Below are 15805 nucleotides of genomic sequence, written 5' to 3'. Positions count from 1 at the left end.
TAAGTGTAAAACTTATCTTTTAAAAGAAGTGAAGGAAAAAGAGAAAATGCTTTGTTTTCCTCCTAGACATTTTCTATCAACGTTTTTTCTCTCCAAGGGGATAGCAGACACTCTCCTACCAGCTGACTTTCTGTTTCCAGGGTCTCTTCTTCAACAGAGGGCTTGGCACCAAGGGGTCCCACCTTTTTAAGCGTGACCAATTCAGCTGGTTTCTCTGAAGGTTCTGAAGATGCTGTAGCTGAAACAGCTTCATGTTGTGTACTTATGTTCTCTGCTGGTTTAACTTTTCTCGTTACGTCACTTTCTTCAGTGCTTTCAGATTCATCACTAATGGGCTTGAGTTTTCTTCCTGGCTATGTCAAGAAAACAGCATTACTGTTTTGAAAGTACAGATGCTTACCATTCCTATTGTATTAGATAACCATGAAGCCCACATTTCTTATCTCTAAACTTCAAGACTGAACATAATAGGAAGATGGCAACAAGATTTAGCGGATAGGACGGGAAACCTTGACTAAAGGGCTCCAAGCAGGCACTCCCAGCAAACCACTCTGCCTTTGTAAACCACCATCTAAACACATTACACGAACACGATGAAAACTGACAAGGTACACAGAGAGTTGAGATCTCTGTAATGAAAAACACTTCAGATATAAAAATATTTCATTTTTATTTAAAAAAATCTTCTAAAACATTATATACTCTTTATGAAAAATGTTGCTACAGAACATTTTCTCTATTTGCATCCAACTTGACTGGATATGAAATATCTTACAATTTAAGATAGGAGAACACGCCTACATACCTTTTTTGCACTAATTTTTACAGACTCATTTTCACTTGCTTCAACGTCAGAAGTGTCCGAACTGTATCAAAGAACAAACCATCAATATCTTGCACACATTTCGTTTTTATTGACATATGTCTTCTAAAAGTTGCTCCCCCAACACAAAAACGAGCTCAATTTATAAGGAGATTTCCCACCTGTCACGGGTGGGCCTGCCACCTTCCCAGATTTACTGGTCATCTCCCACACCTTCCCACACCCAGGCCACATCAGTTTAGTGCTGGCAGGCAAGTAAGCGTCCCATAACTGCAGTACCTCATGGTCCTGTCTGAGAACCGCTCTTTTCTCCCCGTCACCACTCCCAGGTGTACGGGCCATCATCTGTACTAATCCACAGACACTAGGCCCATGCTCAGGCGACAGAAAAGAGAATACCTGCTTTCATCCTTTGAAAAGGAAAAAATAACCCTCAACTTCTGATGAGAGTTCTTTCATTTTTTTCATTCAATTCAACAAACATTTATTTAACACCAACCTCAAAATGCAAGTACAAGGAATAAAATGACTTGAAAAATGAGGAGGCTTCCTTTAATGGGTTCACTGACTAGCAGGAAGGCCAAAGACAGTGAGTGCAGAGGAGATGTGGAGAAATGGCTGGGGAATCAGGAAACACATCATGGTTATGAGACTTGAGGTGACTTTTGAAAACACTTTTCCAGGCAAAGAAACAAAGGGAATGGGATTTAAGGAAGAAGGAAAAGTAAACATAAAAGCACCGTTCGACGTACGGGAAATCAGAGTACAGAGTGAATGTCTTGCTAAAGAGAAGCTAACACTATGGAAGAAGCCAAAGGCTAGGACCGGGGAGGCACCGAGGCGGCCAGAGGCGGCCTGCTCAGACCTGCCTTGCTTGGGTGCTGCGCCAGGGCGACCCTCGCGTGGCGGCCACTGCTGCCTGGCCTTCCCTTCAGAGCTGCCCACCACCTGGGGTCGGCCAGAGCTGTGAGAGCTGTGCTGCAGTCTGAGGCCACCTCTGCTCAATCCGGATTCTTCCACCTGTAACTTTCCCTGATGTTGCTAATAAATCTCTTCAATTCTCACCCTGCCTCAGGTCTACTTACCCGAGGAGCCAGACAGACACAGGGGGCCCCTGTACCACGCCTACAGGTTGGGGGTGAGGGAGCTAAGGCCTCCATGCTAGACACACGCACTGGAGGCGGGGGTGGTGGGGGTGGTGATCGCACAGACAAAGCGACCAGCAGCAGGGGCCTGAGCCGTGGCCACAGGGAGGCCGAGGGTGTACGCAGAGAAGAAAAGCAGCTTCTCAAGGGAGTCACAGGCCAGAACAAAGGAGACCGGCCAGAGAACAGAAGGTACCAGGAACGGTTCCCAGACAGCTTTGTGGGGTGACTGGGTGACAGCAGGACCATCAAGCTAGAGGACACCAAAGGAGCTTGTTGACACCAGACGAGGGAGGAATGGTGGAGCCTGGTTTCGGCTTTGTTGAGCCCGAGGTGCCTATAGGCATCTAGGGAAACGTGGCCAAGGTGCAGGACAGCCGGGGCCTCGGGAGGGGCTGGGTGAGAGGGAGACCTGGGGTCAGCGGCTTATGGGTCGTTAAAGCCACGAGAGGAATACGGGGGAGGGTGGAGAGGAGAGGGTGAGCGCAGACGCGCAGACACAGAAAGAGGAGAGGAGAGCTGGGAACAAAGAACCCGACAGCCCTGGACAGGCCCGGGGGCCTGGCAGCGGACGCCGCCCGAGTCCTGGGGAACGCTGACGTGCGCGCCCTCTCTCCCCACCCGCGCGCCTCCCCGTGCATCCCTGCTGCCCAGACGTCCTTCTGTATCCATGTATAAGCCCGGGCTAACCTACCCAAATAAAGTGTTTTGTCTGGACGTATCACACCACCAAAACCAACATTACCAAGGACATCCACACTGTTAAACCAACCCCTGTGCTCAGCCTTTCCCCGACTGGCGTTTGGTCCTCCTGAGGGCACACACCTACTCACGCCCCCGCCTCTCCCGAGCACAAGCCCTCTCCTGGCTTCCTTTCCCCTCTGGCCACTGGTCCTCTCTGCTTTGCAAGCTCCTTCTCCACCTGGACAGATGCCAGGCTTTCCCGCAGGGTGGCCCCAGGTCCCCGCCTGCTCTCGGCCCACCGTCTCTCCCTGGGAGTGCTCACCCGTGCCTACACCTCCTGTACCAAACCACTTCAGTCTGAACTCCGGCTCAGCCCCTCCTGGGAGCGCCAGGCCCAAGTACACAGCAGTCTCTCTAACATCTCCACACCAAGTTCATGACCGCCTCAGGATGACAGGAGTACTCAATCTCCTAGGTAGCCCCATCCTACTCCATGGCACAATCTCAATCCACTTACACGACAGAAAGGCAGGAGTTGTCAATGACAAATAGGATTAATTGCACCCAGATTTAGATGAAGTCACAGAAGTCAAGGAGAAAATGACCAACACTAGAAGAATGGAAAAAGGATACAAAGAGTGTGCAGAAAGAAATTCAAGGACTTGTAAAACATATAAGAGATGCTATCTAACTCAGCCATGAGAAAAATACAAACTAGAACTAGACTGAGACAGCATATCACACTGGCAAAACTCCAAGTCTGATACCATGCTGGTGGGAACGTGGCAGTAACTGAAAACTGCTAACATATTTCATTTGAGGATTTCCCTTATGAACACATCCCACAGAAATATAGGCACATATGTGAAAAATACAGGCACGTGTGTGAAACGGCATATGTGCCAGGTTACTGACTACAGCACTGTTGGTGACAGCAGAAGACTGGAAACAACCCAACTGCCTGTCGATCCAGGACTGGGGAAACAAACTATGGAAGATCCAAACTATGGAAAACCTGCGACTGTGAACAGAAGAACGAGGAAGCTCCATATGCACTGATATGGAAAGACCTCCAAGATACAGAGTGGAAAAGCCAGGTAGCAAGGTATCCTGCCTTTTCGAAAAAGGTTAAAACTCTGTATTCTTACTCTGATGTGCACAAAGAAACTGTGAAAAGACATATAAGAAATTAATAGTGGGGGAGAGGGAAAAAGTGGATGCAGGAGCTGGGTGATGGTGGAGAGGACATAAAGACTATTGTTAACCTTTTTATATTTTTAAACCATGTGAATGTGTCACCTATTCAAACATTCTTCTTGAAAAATTACATTCACCACCCTTTAAAATGGACTGTGTGGTTTTCCAAATATTTGGCTTTTGTTACCAATTTCCAGTAACATCTCATAGAAAAACTGGAGTCTCCCAAATAACCAAGGACCATAAGTTTTCCCCAGTGCAGAGAACCTCAGAAAGATGTCCTCATCTAGATTTCTGCCCAAGTGGGATATTTGTTTTAAAAATACAGTTTTGTTACTTTCAAAATATAGTCAGTAACTAGAACTGACCTATTATCTAACAGAGGTCCTTAAGTCAAGGATTTGCTCTAGCTAATAATTTTTAGTTAGTACTACAGCTGCTGAAGAGTTCTTCATTATTTGTGCTCTCGAGTTGCCCCTGGTGTCATTTTTACAGATTTTCCTGACTCAGGCCTCCACATAAATCTGAAAACTCAAACCAATGCAGCTTAGGGACCACGCAGCTGAAACGTACAACAGACTGCGTTTCCTTTGGGATTATCAGCTTCTCTTCCCTATTCCCACCCTGAACTAGAAAACATATCTTTTGTGACAATTAAGCATATTTGTAAATTAAAGGGACCTCTGAAAATCATCTAAAATTCTATGCTCCTAAAACCTTTCCCCTCCTTCTTTGTTTTACCTCAAAGCTAAACCACCTTCACCGGTAAGTTTTCTAGGATAATCAGGTGTCAGTTACAGTTCTTATAAGTAATGTCAATTACTGAAAAACTGCCTTTTCATGTCCCAGTCTTCTTGAGGGAAAACATAAGTTGGCTCAAAAGATCTTTAAAAAGTTTTGGTTTTATAAGCTTCTGTCTTAAAGAACGTCTCAGAAATCCCATTAACCAGGAGTAAACAGTTGCTTGAGATCCACCCATACCTTCTTTTTGCTTCCTTTCCTTGAGGAGTTGAGGGGAGAGATGACCCGCAGTGCTCGGAGAATTCTTCCTCATCAGCATATATAGCAGTGCTGTGTAAAGGAGGGTCTACAAAAGATTTTTTTAAAAAGGGCATTCAGAAGTCTGGCTGTCTGAGCAGTATTCAAGTTTGTTCCTTTACATTGGAGTATAAAGCAACCTGTGTTTAAATGGCTAACGAAATCAAAACCAATTACATATGCTACTTATGATCTCACACCTCAACAAGAAAAAATGTAAACCATTTCACCAATAAATACATGGATAGTTAAGCTATAACCTTACTGTCCTTATATATTACATGGAAACTTTTAAATGAGCTAAAAGATAAACAGGAGGTCTGACATTCTTTCCTCACCTGATGGAGCATCACACATCCACCTGGGAGACACAGCGTGAACAATAAACCCAGAGGTGTGGAGGGCTTGCCCCACGCCTGCAACTCCATTACCCCACGGAGTGCCTGGCGCAGGGTGGGCACTCGACAGCTGTGGACGACGAGCCCTTTGGGGAGGGACCCCAGTCCTTCCGCACTTCCCCTCCTCTCTCCTTTACTCTAGAGCCTTGAGCTAAGCATAAAAAGTTAACTGGAGGGCTTCCCTGGTGGCGCAGTGGTTGAGAGTCCGCCTGCCGATGCAGGGGACACGGGTTCGTGCCCCGGTCTGGGAGGATCCCACATGCCGCGGAGCGGCTGGGCCCGTGAGCCATGGCCACTGAGCCTGTGTGTCCGGAACCTGTGCTCTGCAGCGGGAAAGGCCACAACAGTGAGAGGCCCGCGTACCGCAAAAAAAAAAAAAAAAAAGTTAACTGGAATGGAGACTTGCCTGGTGGCGCAGTGGTTAAGAATCCGCCTGCTGATGCAGGGGACACGGGTTCAAGCCCTGGTTCAGGAAGTTCCCCCATGCCGCCGAGCAACTAAGCCCGTGCACAACTACTGAGTCTGCGCCCTAGAGCCCGTGCTCCACAACAAGAGAAGCCACCACACCACAACAAAGAGTAGCACCAACTAGAGAAAGCCTGAGCAGCAACGAAGACTCGATGCAGCCAAAACTAAAAAAAAAAAAAAAAAGTTAACTGGAATGAAGATAAAGGAGATAATGAGATAATGAAGATAATGGAGAAACGGAGATAAAGGAGAGGAGACCACATGGCCTTGGTGGGAGGATGCTCCTACCTGCTGAGGAAGAGGTGGGTCACAGGAGAGGCCTCGGCACCCTGGCCTGGGCTTGTGGCGGGGGAAGGAGGAGGCCAGCAGCGTGGAGCCAATGGCTGCAGGGGGGCCTGGTAAGGGCCAAGCACCCATCTCTTCACGCTCAGGCTTTAGCGTGCTGCACACATTTAAACGTTCTCAGATTTAAACGTTTCAGCTGCTTATATAATGAACATAGCAACTGCACAATTTTAAAGTTAGTAATATACTTTGTATTGGCCTCAACTAGGCAAAGGGGTTTATTTACTTTACTACTGGGAATAACAAGGGAGAAAAAGAAAACTAGACCAATTTTTTTTTTTTTTTTTTTTTTTTTTTTTTTTTTTTGTGGTATGCGGGCCTCTCACTGTTGTGGCCTCTCCCGTTGCGGAGCACAGGCTCCGGATGCGCAGGCTCAGCAGCCATGGCTCACGGGCCCAGCCGCTCCGCGGCATATGGGATCCTCCCAGACCGGGGCACGAACCCGTATCCCCTGCATCGGCAGGCGGACTCTCAACCACTGCGCCACCAGGGAGGCCCTAGACCAATTTTTAATCTCCATATGTAACCAGTCACACAAGCTGTACTCTTACTACTCAACAATAAAAAGATAAATAACCTGATTTCAACCCAAGTAAAGGATGTGAACAGATACCTCTTCGAAGAAGATAAAGGCGTACCTCGTTTTATTGCACTTTGCTTTATTGCACTTCGCAGACACTGCATTTTTTACAAATTGAAGGCTTGTGGCAACCCTGCATTGTCAGATGATGATTAGCAATAAAGTAGTTTTTAATTAAGGAATGTATATTGTTTTGTTACACATAATGCTATTGCACACTTAACAGATTACAGTGTAGTGTAAACATAACTTTTATATGCACTGGAAACCAAAGAATTCGTGACTCACTTTATTGCAATATTTGCTTTACTGCAGTGGTCTGGAACCGAACCCGCAGTATCTCCAAGGTGTGCCTGCATACAAATGGCCAATAAGCGCACCAAAAAGATGCTCAACATTAGTCATTAGGGGAATCCAACTCAAGACCACATTGAGATACTACCGCACATCCATGTGAATAGCTATTATCAAAAAAAACAGAGAACAAGTAATGGTGAGGATGTGGAGAAACTGGAATCCTTGTGCACTGCTAATGGTGCAACTGCAATTCCTCAAAAAAATTAAACCCAGAATTATCATATGATCCAGCAATTCCAGTTCCGGGCATATACACAAAAGAAGGGAAAGCCGGACTGGGACAGATATCTGTACACCTATGTTCACAGCTGCATTATTCAAAATAGTCAAAAGGTAGAAGCAACCCAAGTGTCCACTGACAGGTGACTGGATAAACAAAATGTGGTCTATAGGTAAAATGTATACACTACACTGTTAAAAAGGAAGTTCTGACACATGCTACAACATGGATGAACTTTAAAGACATAATGCTACATGAGAAAAAGGATACAAAAGTACAAATACTGTATGATTCCTCTCACATGAGTGGGCAAATTCATAGAAACAGAAAGCTAGAAAGAGGGAGGGGGGGCGAGGTGCCATCGGCTGTTGGGCAGAGAGTTTCACTCAGGGGAGAGAAAGGACAAAGTCCTGGGGACGGATGGGGTGATGGCTGCACACGACGCACACACTTCACGCCACAGAACCAGACACTTCAAAATGACTAAAGGGTTAATTTTATGTTATGTATATTTTACCACACAAACACAATGAGACACCATTTCATACCCATTAGGATGGCTAGAATCAAAAAGTCAGATAATAACAAGAGTTGATGAAGATGTGGAGAAACTGGAACCCTCATACATAGCCGGTGGGAATGCAAAGTGGTACAGCTGCCGTGTCAACATTTCCTCAAAACACTGAAGCGGAATCACCACGTGACTGAGGTGTACAGTCGGCCCTCCATATCTGTGGGTTCTGCATCCACAGAGTCAACCGACCATGGACTGAAAATATTTGGGGAAAAAAAATTCCAGAGAGTTCCAAAAAGCAAAACTTGAATTTGCTGCACACAGGCAACTACTTACATAGCATTTCTATCGTACTAGGTATTATAAGTAACCCAGAGATGACTGATAGCGAACGGGAGGATGTGCACAGGTTACACGCAAACACTATGCCATCTTCTGTTTGTATTTTGTTGATTTCCTGGCCACACCTCGCACCATATGGGATCTCACCTCCCTGACCAGGGATTGAATCCACACCTCCTGCATCGGCAGTGTGGAGTCTTAACCACTGGACCACCGGGGAAGCCTCCACTATGCCATTTTATATAAGGAACTTTAGCATCCTCGGACTACGGTATCCACGGGGGGTCCTGGAACCAATCCCACATGGATACTGAGGGATGACTACATTCCCAAGAGACATGAAAACACATGTCCATACAAAAAACTGGAACATGAATGTTCCCAGCCACAAAGTGGAAACAACGCAAGTGTACATCAACTGATGAATGGATAAAAAAATGAGGTCTATCCACACAATGGATTACTGAACTCTAAAAATTTTTAGGAATGAAGTACTTACACTACCACGTAGATGAACCCTGCAAATACTACATGAAATGGAAGAAGCAAGTCACATATGACCACATACACAATGTATGATTCTATTTAAATGAAACGTCCAGGATAGGCAGAGCCATAGAGACAGGAAGTAGATTTATGGTTGCCAAGGGCTGAGAAGAAGAATAGGGAGTGATTACTTCTGGGCACGGAGTTTCTTTCTGGGGTGATTAAAACGTTCTGGAATAGAAAATGGTGATGGTTGTACAATTCTGTGACTATACTAAAAGTGAATTGAATTGTACACTTTAAAAGGGTGAATTTTATGGCAAGTGAATTACATCTCAATTTTTTAAATTATGATTTCTTTTAGATGAGTAGTTAAAACATTTTTATCAAGTCATAATAAAAGGGGTTTTCTGGTAATGACTACTTTTCACCTTACAAAATGTACAATATTTTCTTTTATTAACAAAAATTAGACTAGAAATATTAGATGCCAAATTAAAAATACGTGAGAAGTTGTATGTTTTCAAAATTCCCTTAAAACTTATTCTGGCAAAAAATGTCTGATTACTGCTGTTCTAGATGTGGGCACACATGGCACACTCTGTATCATTTCTGGCCTCTAGAGTGGCCAGTGACACACTGACAGAAGCCGTCCCATCTGGACAACTCACACACCCCTGGTCAGACAGGCACCAGTCCCGTCTTCCTAACACTCCAGGGAACACAGGGGAAGCTCCCTGAAGCATCCTCTGCCTCAGTGTGTTCACGAAAAGGAAACATTATCCCTCTGCTCCTACCTAAACCAAAGCCCCTTACCGAATGACTGCTGGACGTATGAAGTAAGAAATATATTTTATATTCCTCTTGTTATAAAGGTCTACAACAGGTGTCCTAATGTGGCTGGCTTGTTGACAAATGCTACTAGGAGAGCTCCACTTTGACAACACTTAATAGAGTTCTTAGTTCCAACGTACCTAGAAGTGAGAAAAATTAATTCAAATTATCAAATACTCCCCAGAACATTGTATTCATGTGCAGACAACCTCGCTTTTGTATTTGAAGACATTTCTATATTTTTATTAGTAACTAGCCTAAATGCTGTTGCTTGAACCACTTTAAAGACTTTAGGATAAAGATTTAAAATACTAACCAAAGGTTTCATAGGGTTCTTCATCTTTCTCATTTTCACCCAGCCTGCCGATGCTTGAGATCCCAGAATTATCAGGAAAATCAAATACATCAGTAGGCTTGTGCTTTTGGCCAGCTTCCTGGAAGTGAATAAAGTTCAAAGTCACTGAATTGGCCCTCCCAAAAAGAACATTACAAAGCTGATTTACGTGGCAAGGGTCCTCCCGCTATCACCACGGCCTAAGAAGTGAGCCTTCACACTCTCGGGGGTCAGAGGCTCTTCTGGTCATCCGAGGCAGGGGTTGGGAAGCTTTTCTATGAAGGACCAGGGGGTAAGCACAGCTGACCACTGAACAACGCAGGGCTCAGTGGCGCCCACCCTCCGCGCAGCCGAAACCCCCGTGTGACTTCGCGGTCGGCCCTCCCGATCCGGGTTCCACATATGTGGTTTCAACTGCGGATAGCCGGATAGCGTAGAACCTACTATTGAAAATAATCCGGGTAGAAGTGGACCCTCCCAGTTCAAGGGTCATCTGTATATTAGACTTTGCGGGCCCTGGGGACTGGTGCCACTACGCAGCGCAGCCGTCACAGTGTGAAAGCAGACAGTGGCAACGCAGAAGGAAGCACGGCTGGGCGGCAATCAAGCTTTGTGTGTGGATACTGAAATTTGACTTTCATATTTTCACATGGCATGAGACACTCTTGATTTTACTTCAGTCATTTCAAAATATAAAAACCACCCTTAGCTCGCAGGGCTTTACAAAACCAGCAGGCGGGCTAGATCCGGCCCACAGGCCACTGCCTGCCAACTCCTGAGCCCGTGTGGGCCTCTCCCCAGAAACATGCCTATGAAAGTTCCTAAACACAGAGGCTAAAAACTCCTGATTGCAGGAGAGAGACGAGGGTTTACAGTCCAATATACTAATAAGCCCCAGGAAGACTGCCCCTCAAATTCCAATGAAAGACAACATACAGAAAGTGAGAAAAACATCCACAGTAGCTCTGGAAAATGTGGAGGGCTGCCATTAACAGACAGGAAAATAGGAAGGAATCCTGGAAGATATACAGGAGATGGAATAAAAGTGAGAGACAAAACAGAAACTACCACTCACAGACCCTCAGGGAAAAATCTTTCACGGAGCGTGTGTGGGGAGAACGGATGCCAAAGACGAGCTGACATCCTGCATCCTCCCCGAGCAAGTGGGCCTGTGTAAGGCAGCTCCCTTCCCGAGGAGGGAGGAGGACCGGAGAGCTGAAGAAACCCTTCCAGAGAGGAAAAGGGCCCCCTCCAAACGGGGAGGGGGTCAGGGGAGCAGAGGGAGAGACCCTGCACAAGGGAAAAGCAGGGGAAGGGCACAGAGCAGGGAGAACCCCCGACGCCCGGGCACCCCCGAGCAGGCACTGTCAGAGGTTGTTCGTGTGAATTTCCAAGGCCAACTGGACAGGCCGCTGGAAAATACTCTGAAGTGAGCTAGCCGGAGGGTTAAACAAACGCACCTGCCTTTCACAGACATTTACTTCTAAGACTCCACCCTGAAGTAAAAATACCATGCGAATGTGAAACTAAATGGAATATTATGAAATCATAAACTGTGGAAAACTATAACAACATGGAGAAATGGCTATAAGTGACAAAAGCAAAATACAGAACGTTGTACAATTGTTCAACGATGTCGATGATCCAAATGAAAATGAAACCAGTCGAGGCCCAGAAAAAAAGATTCAAAACGTTAACAATGGCCATTTTCTCCATTATACTGGAAAGAGCAGGAGGAAAAGGAATATGCTTTTCCACTGCAAGAAAACACGGAGCTCACCAAGTCTACGAAACTCTGAGTCTCCTATAAAACGCTATTTTGTTTTGTCAATTACGAGAAAAATTATATTAAAATATAAAAAAGATAACTTACATCTTTCGTGGAATGTGTTCTTCCTACAGTGTTCTTTGAATATCTCGTACTAGGAAACAGCAAAAACACACACAAGAGTTAGGAAATACTTAAAAATAACTTGGGGAAACACCAGAATTACACCTCAGCCAAGCATTTTCTTTCCAAATTACATTCCTTGTTAGTTGCACTAACAATGTGCACATGACGAAATTCAGGTAATGGCAAAATCCTTTTAGAAAGCAGAACCCATATCTCACACATTGAATTAAATTTTTTATAGGCCAACTCATAACACCTACGTATAAATAGCATACCTCTGCCCTCAGGGACACAGAAAACTCCTAACGCTGCTGTCATCCTTGTCCCTGAAGTCGCAGTCAACAGCAACGGCTGGCGTTCCGCAGAAATGAGCGAGAGGTACCTCTCTCTCTCAAGCACTGGACCCCCGTTCCCTCCGTGCCTGGCTCTCTTACACACACTTTCTCATTTAGCTCTGAAACAGTCCTCAAGGTAGAAGTGAATCCCATGTTCCAGATGTGTATCTGCCCAAAGCCACACGCGGCCAGGAAGGAGGGAAGCCTGCGTTAACATCTGCACCAGTTCAAACCCAGAGCTGCCTGCTTTCCGCCCTTCAGGCTCCCTCCACTGGGCATTAGGATAAAAGGATAAAGTTGCGTACCTTCAACGGAGCTTAAAGTAAACAAGATATGACAATAGTGACCAGAAGAAAAAGTGGAAATATGAGAGGCAGGAAATAATCCCGCCAGGGACTATGCTTTGAGTGTCCTCTGTGGTCCAGGCATGGTGCCAGGGCGGGGGGGGATGCCCTACACCACACACACAGGCCCTGACTTTCAAAAGTGCCCTGCAGACACCGGTTAGGGACGGCAAAGTCCGTTTGGTGTCTGAACGAGTATTTCTTTGTGGAACAAGTATTTCTTTATTTGATATAACTTCAAACTTAGAGAAAAGTTGAGAATGCTCTAAGAACCTTCTGTATACCCTTTACCTGCTTCACCAACTGTTTACATTTTGTCTCACCTGCTTCCTGTGTGTCTGTGTATGGTAAACTGGGGACACTGCAGTGTGTCTTTCCTAAGAGGGCGTTACCTTGTGTAGTCACAGTACAACTTCCAAATCAGGAAATTTAACACTGACATCATTGTCTAATCTACAGTCCATATCCAAGTTTCATCAACTGCCCCATCATGTCCTTTAAGGTTTTCCCCCAGCATTAAAAAAAAAATAAATACAGGGGCTTCCCTGGTGGCGCAGTGGTTGGGAGTCCGCCTGCCGATGCGGGGGACACGGGTTCGTGCCCCGGTCCGGGAGGATCCCACGTGCCGCGGGGCGGCTGGGCCCGTGAGCCATGGCCGCTGAGCCTGAGCGTCTGGAGCCTGTGCTCCGCAATAGGAGAGGCCACAACAGTGAGAGGCCCGCGTACCGCAAAAAAAATAATAATAATAATAAATAAATACAAAAGAATATAAAATATAAGATTTCTTAAACCTTTGGTTTTATTATGTGTGCGTACGTGCACGTTTGTGTACCCACTGTGATGTAAAACATCATTACTGTGAATTACAGTAAAAAAAAAAAAAAAAAAAGTTGGAAAACTGTTAGAGCAGTGATTCTCAATCCTCAGGTATCAGAATCACCTGGAGGGCTGGTTAAAACAAGACTGCTTGGCCCCAACTCCAGAGCTGCTGATTCAGGAAACCTGGGGTGGCCACTGAGAGTCTGCATGTCTAACAAGTTCCCGGTGGAACCACATTTGAAAACCACTGCTCTATTTGATTCTCAGACCCAAAAAAGAAGGTAGAGCAGATACTAGTGTTACGGCCTTTATGATTCTGGGGTTCAGAAAAGTTAAGTGACATCAGTGGTCACACAGCCAAGTGATAGGACGAGAAACCAGATCACGTAACTTCTTAAACCACTCATTCCACCCTTTCTTGCCTTGTCTGTGTTCAAAAAAGTGGTCAAGTTTCCCCCTCACCTTAGGTTAGGAGCAAGGTGAGGCTCCCAAAAGATGGAAACCTCGGTGATAACATACGTAAAAAATTTTGGTGTATGCGCATTAGTGCGTTTTAGGGGGAGGGATAAACAGATTTCAGGAGTCCCAAAGGCAAAAATGTTACATGTACGTGTATACGTGTGTGGGGGGAGGAGGGAGGGAGAGAGAAAACCCCCCACTGGCCTATCAGATCACGTTTCACTCTTGTCGGCTGAGGTTCAGGCCCCTTATTCTTTCCCAGCCCTCCTCCCCACTGGCCACGGGAGCCCAGTCTCGGTTTACTCAACTGCCCTGCTTCGTTCTGCTCCAGCCTGTCCCCTACGCTGTTTGGCTGCCTGCACCCTCACCCGCCTCTACAAATGCACCTTCTCCAGACCGCCTTCCCACGGCCCAGGTGGAACTCCTAAGGCCTTGAGTACCAGCCGGGGCGCGAAGCACGCCGAGGCCCCTCCAGCCAGGACCACACAGGGCCTTGGATGCACTCCAGACACCGCCAGCGAGACACGGGCCCATGAGTCCATGAAGAATAACATTTTAGAGAGCAGTTTTGTAACCTATTTTAAAATGCAAGCCCTTTTTGATTAAAAAAAAAAAAGCTTGATTCATCGCGGCTGGAGGCCCTCTTTAAGAATAACAAGCGGCAGCTGGGGCCCCCGCGGCGGGAGATTTAGTTCAGCTCTACAGTCTGTGGTTTGTGTTACAAAAACAAACAGGGTCTTGAAAATAAGAATACTGCCTACCAGCCAGAGTGTAAGCGTCACTAGAACGTAATGTCTGGCAAGTAGTAGGCACTCATTAAGTTATTTGTTGGATAGTTTGTTTCAAAACATTTGGAGTCTACTTGAGGCTACACTCACCCACACAAAGTAATGCTGACACTAGCCAACGTTCTCCCCTCCCCGCCGGCCACGGTTTTAAACTCCTTTAAACCTCACCGTAATCCTTCCAAGCTGGGAGTATTATTATTCCCATTTTACCGACGGGAAAACCAAGGCCCTGAGAGGTTAGTCACTAGGACAAGTTGCACAGTGGCAGAGCCAGGGAGCACGAGCAGCTCCGAGAGGCCGAAGCCCGGCGGAGAAGGAACATAAAGCGAACCCCCTAACCCGGCGCTCCGAGAGGCCGCAGCACTTACCCCGAGCGCCGAACTCGCCGCGGCGGGGCCATCTCAGCACACCGCTCACCGCGCCGGCGCAGCTCCCTAAGTTCCCGCCAAACCCCGCGCTGCTCCCAGCGGCCAATCCGGGCCGAGCACGCGGGCACGCCCCCCCCCCCCCCCCCCCCCCGAGCTTGCTTCCTACAGGGCCAGGGCTCCTCCCCGTCGAGAGCGCGAGAGAAAACTCGGCCTGGTACGGCGCGAAAGCGGAGCTGGAGTTTACGCCTTACAAGCAGTTCCTGACGGGTCCAGGAGACGCCAAAGATTTCCCGGGTTTTCCCTCACCCCACGTCCGCCGCGCACGTTTTCCGCGCTCCTGAGCCGCGAGGGCCCGCCCCAGGGGGCGAGGAAGGGGAGGAGCCAGTGCCGGGAAGTCGGAGAGCGCTCTCCCGCGAGGCGGCGATCCAAACCCAGGGCGGGGCGCGCTGGGTGCTTAGGCGCCTGCGCAGTTGTCTAGTATAGACCTTGACTTTTACCCCGCTGCTTCCCTGAAGCAGTGGTGTGAGCTTGGCTTATTATTTCTACCCCAGTTTCTTCATTCGTAAATGGGGAGGGCCCCTTTTAATATTCTCTGATTCTTTGCTTTGTGTTTAAAAATGTACTATCCTGCAAAAGAATGATGTTGGACCTTTATCACACCATAAATAAAAATGAACTTAAAATGGATCAAAGACCTAATTGTAAGAGCTAAAACTCTTAGAAGAAAACATAGGGCAAAAGCTTCACGACATTGGACTTGGTAATGATTTCTTGGATGTGACAGCCAAAAGCACAGTTTGGGATGATGAAAAAGTTCTAGGTGGTTAATGGTGGATGGTTGCACAGCAGTGTGAATTACATAAGTAACTGTACACTAAGTTGTACAGTTAAAAATGGTTAAAATGCTGAACTTTGTCATGTACAGTTACCACAATAAAAATTATTATATTTCATGCGTACTAAAGAATATAACATATAACGTAAAGATAAAAGGGAGCACCTATGTGCTCACCACTGGGTTAAGAAAGTAATA

The 15805-nt window shown here is 46.5% G+C and overlaps 1 protein-coding gene across 1 annotated transcript in view; it reads right to left on the bottom strand.

The window, feature by feature from the left end:
• CENPU (centromere protein U) overlaps positions 1-14804 on the bottom strand; it is a gene marked incomplete at its 5' end in the record, with an annotated part of 30555 nt that extends 15751 nt beyond the window's left edge. The window contains 6 exons of the mRNA XM_079726594.1: positions 120-353; positions 806-866; positions 4831-4936; positions 9748-9865; positions 11639-11687; positions 14773-14804. Of these exons, the coding sequence (XP_079582720.1) occupies positions 120-353; positions 806-866; positions 4831-4936; positions 9748-9865; positions 11639-11687; positions 14773-14804 (600 nt within the window). The remainder of the gene's footprint in view (positions 1-119; positions 354-805; positions 867-4830; positions 4937-9747; positions 9866-11638; positions 11688-14772) is intronic.
• Positions 14805-15805: the final 1001 nt, after the last annotated feature.

The sequence above is a fragment of the Hyperoodon ampullatus genome, assembly GCF_949752795.1.
Source record: "Hyperoodon ampullatus genome assembly, chromosome: 20".
Taxonomy (NCBI): Eukaryota; Metazoa; Chordata; class Mammalia; order Artiodactyla; family Ziphiidae; genus Hyperoodon; species Hyperoodon ampullatus.
The sequence above is the reverse complement of the archived record's forward strand: the minus strand, read 5'-3'. Positions and strand labels throughout refer to the sequence as shown.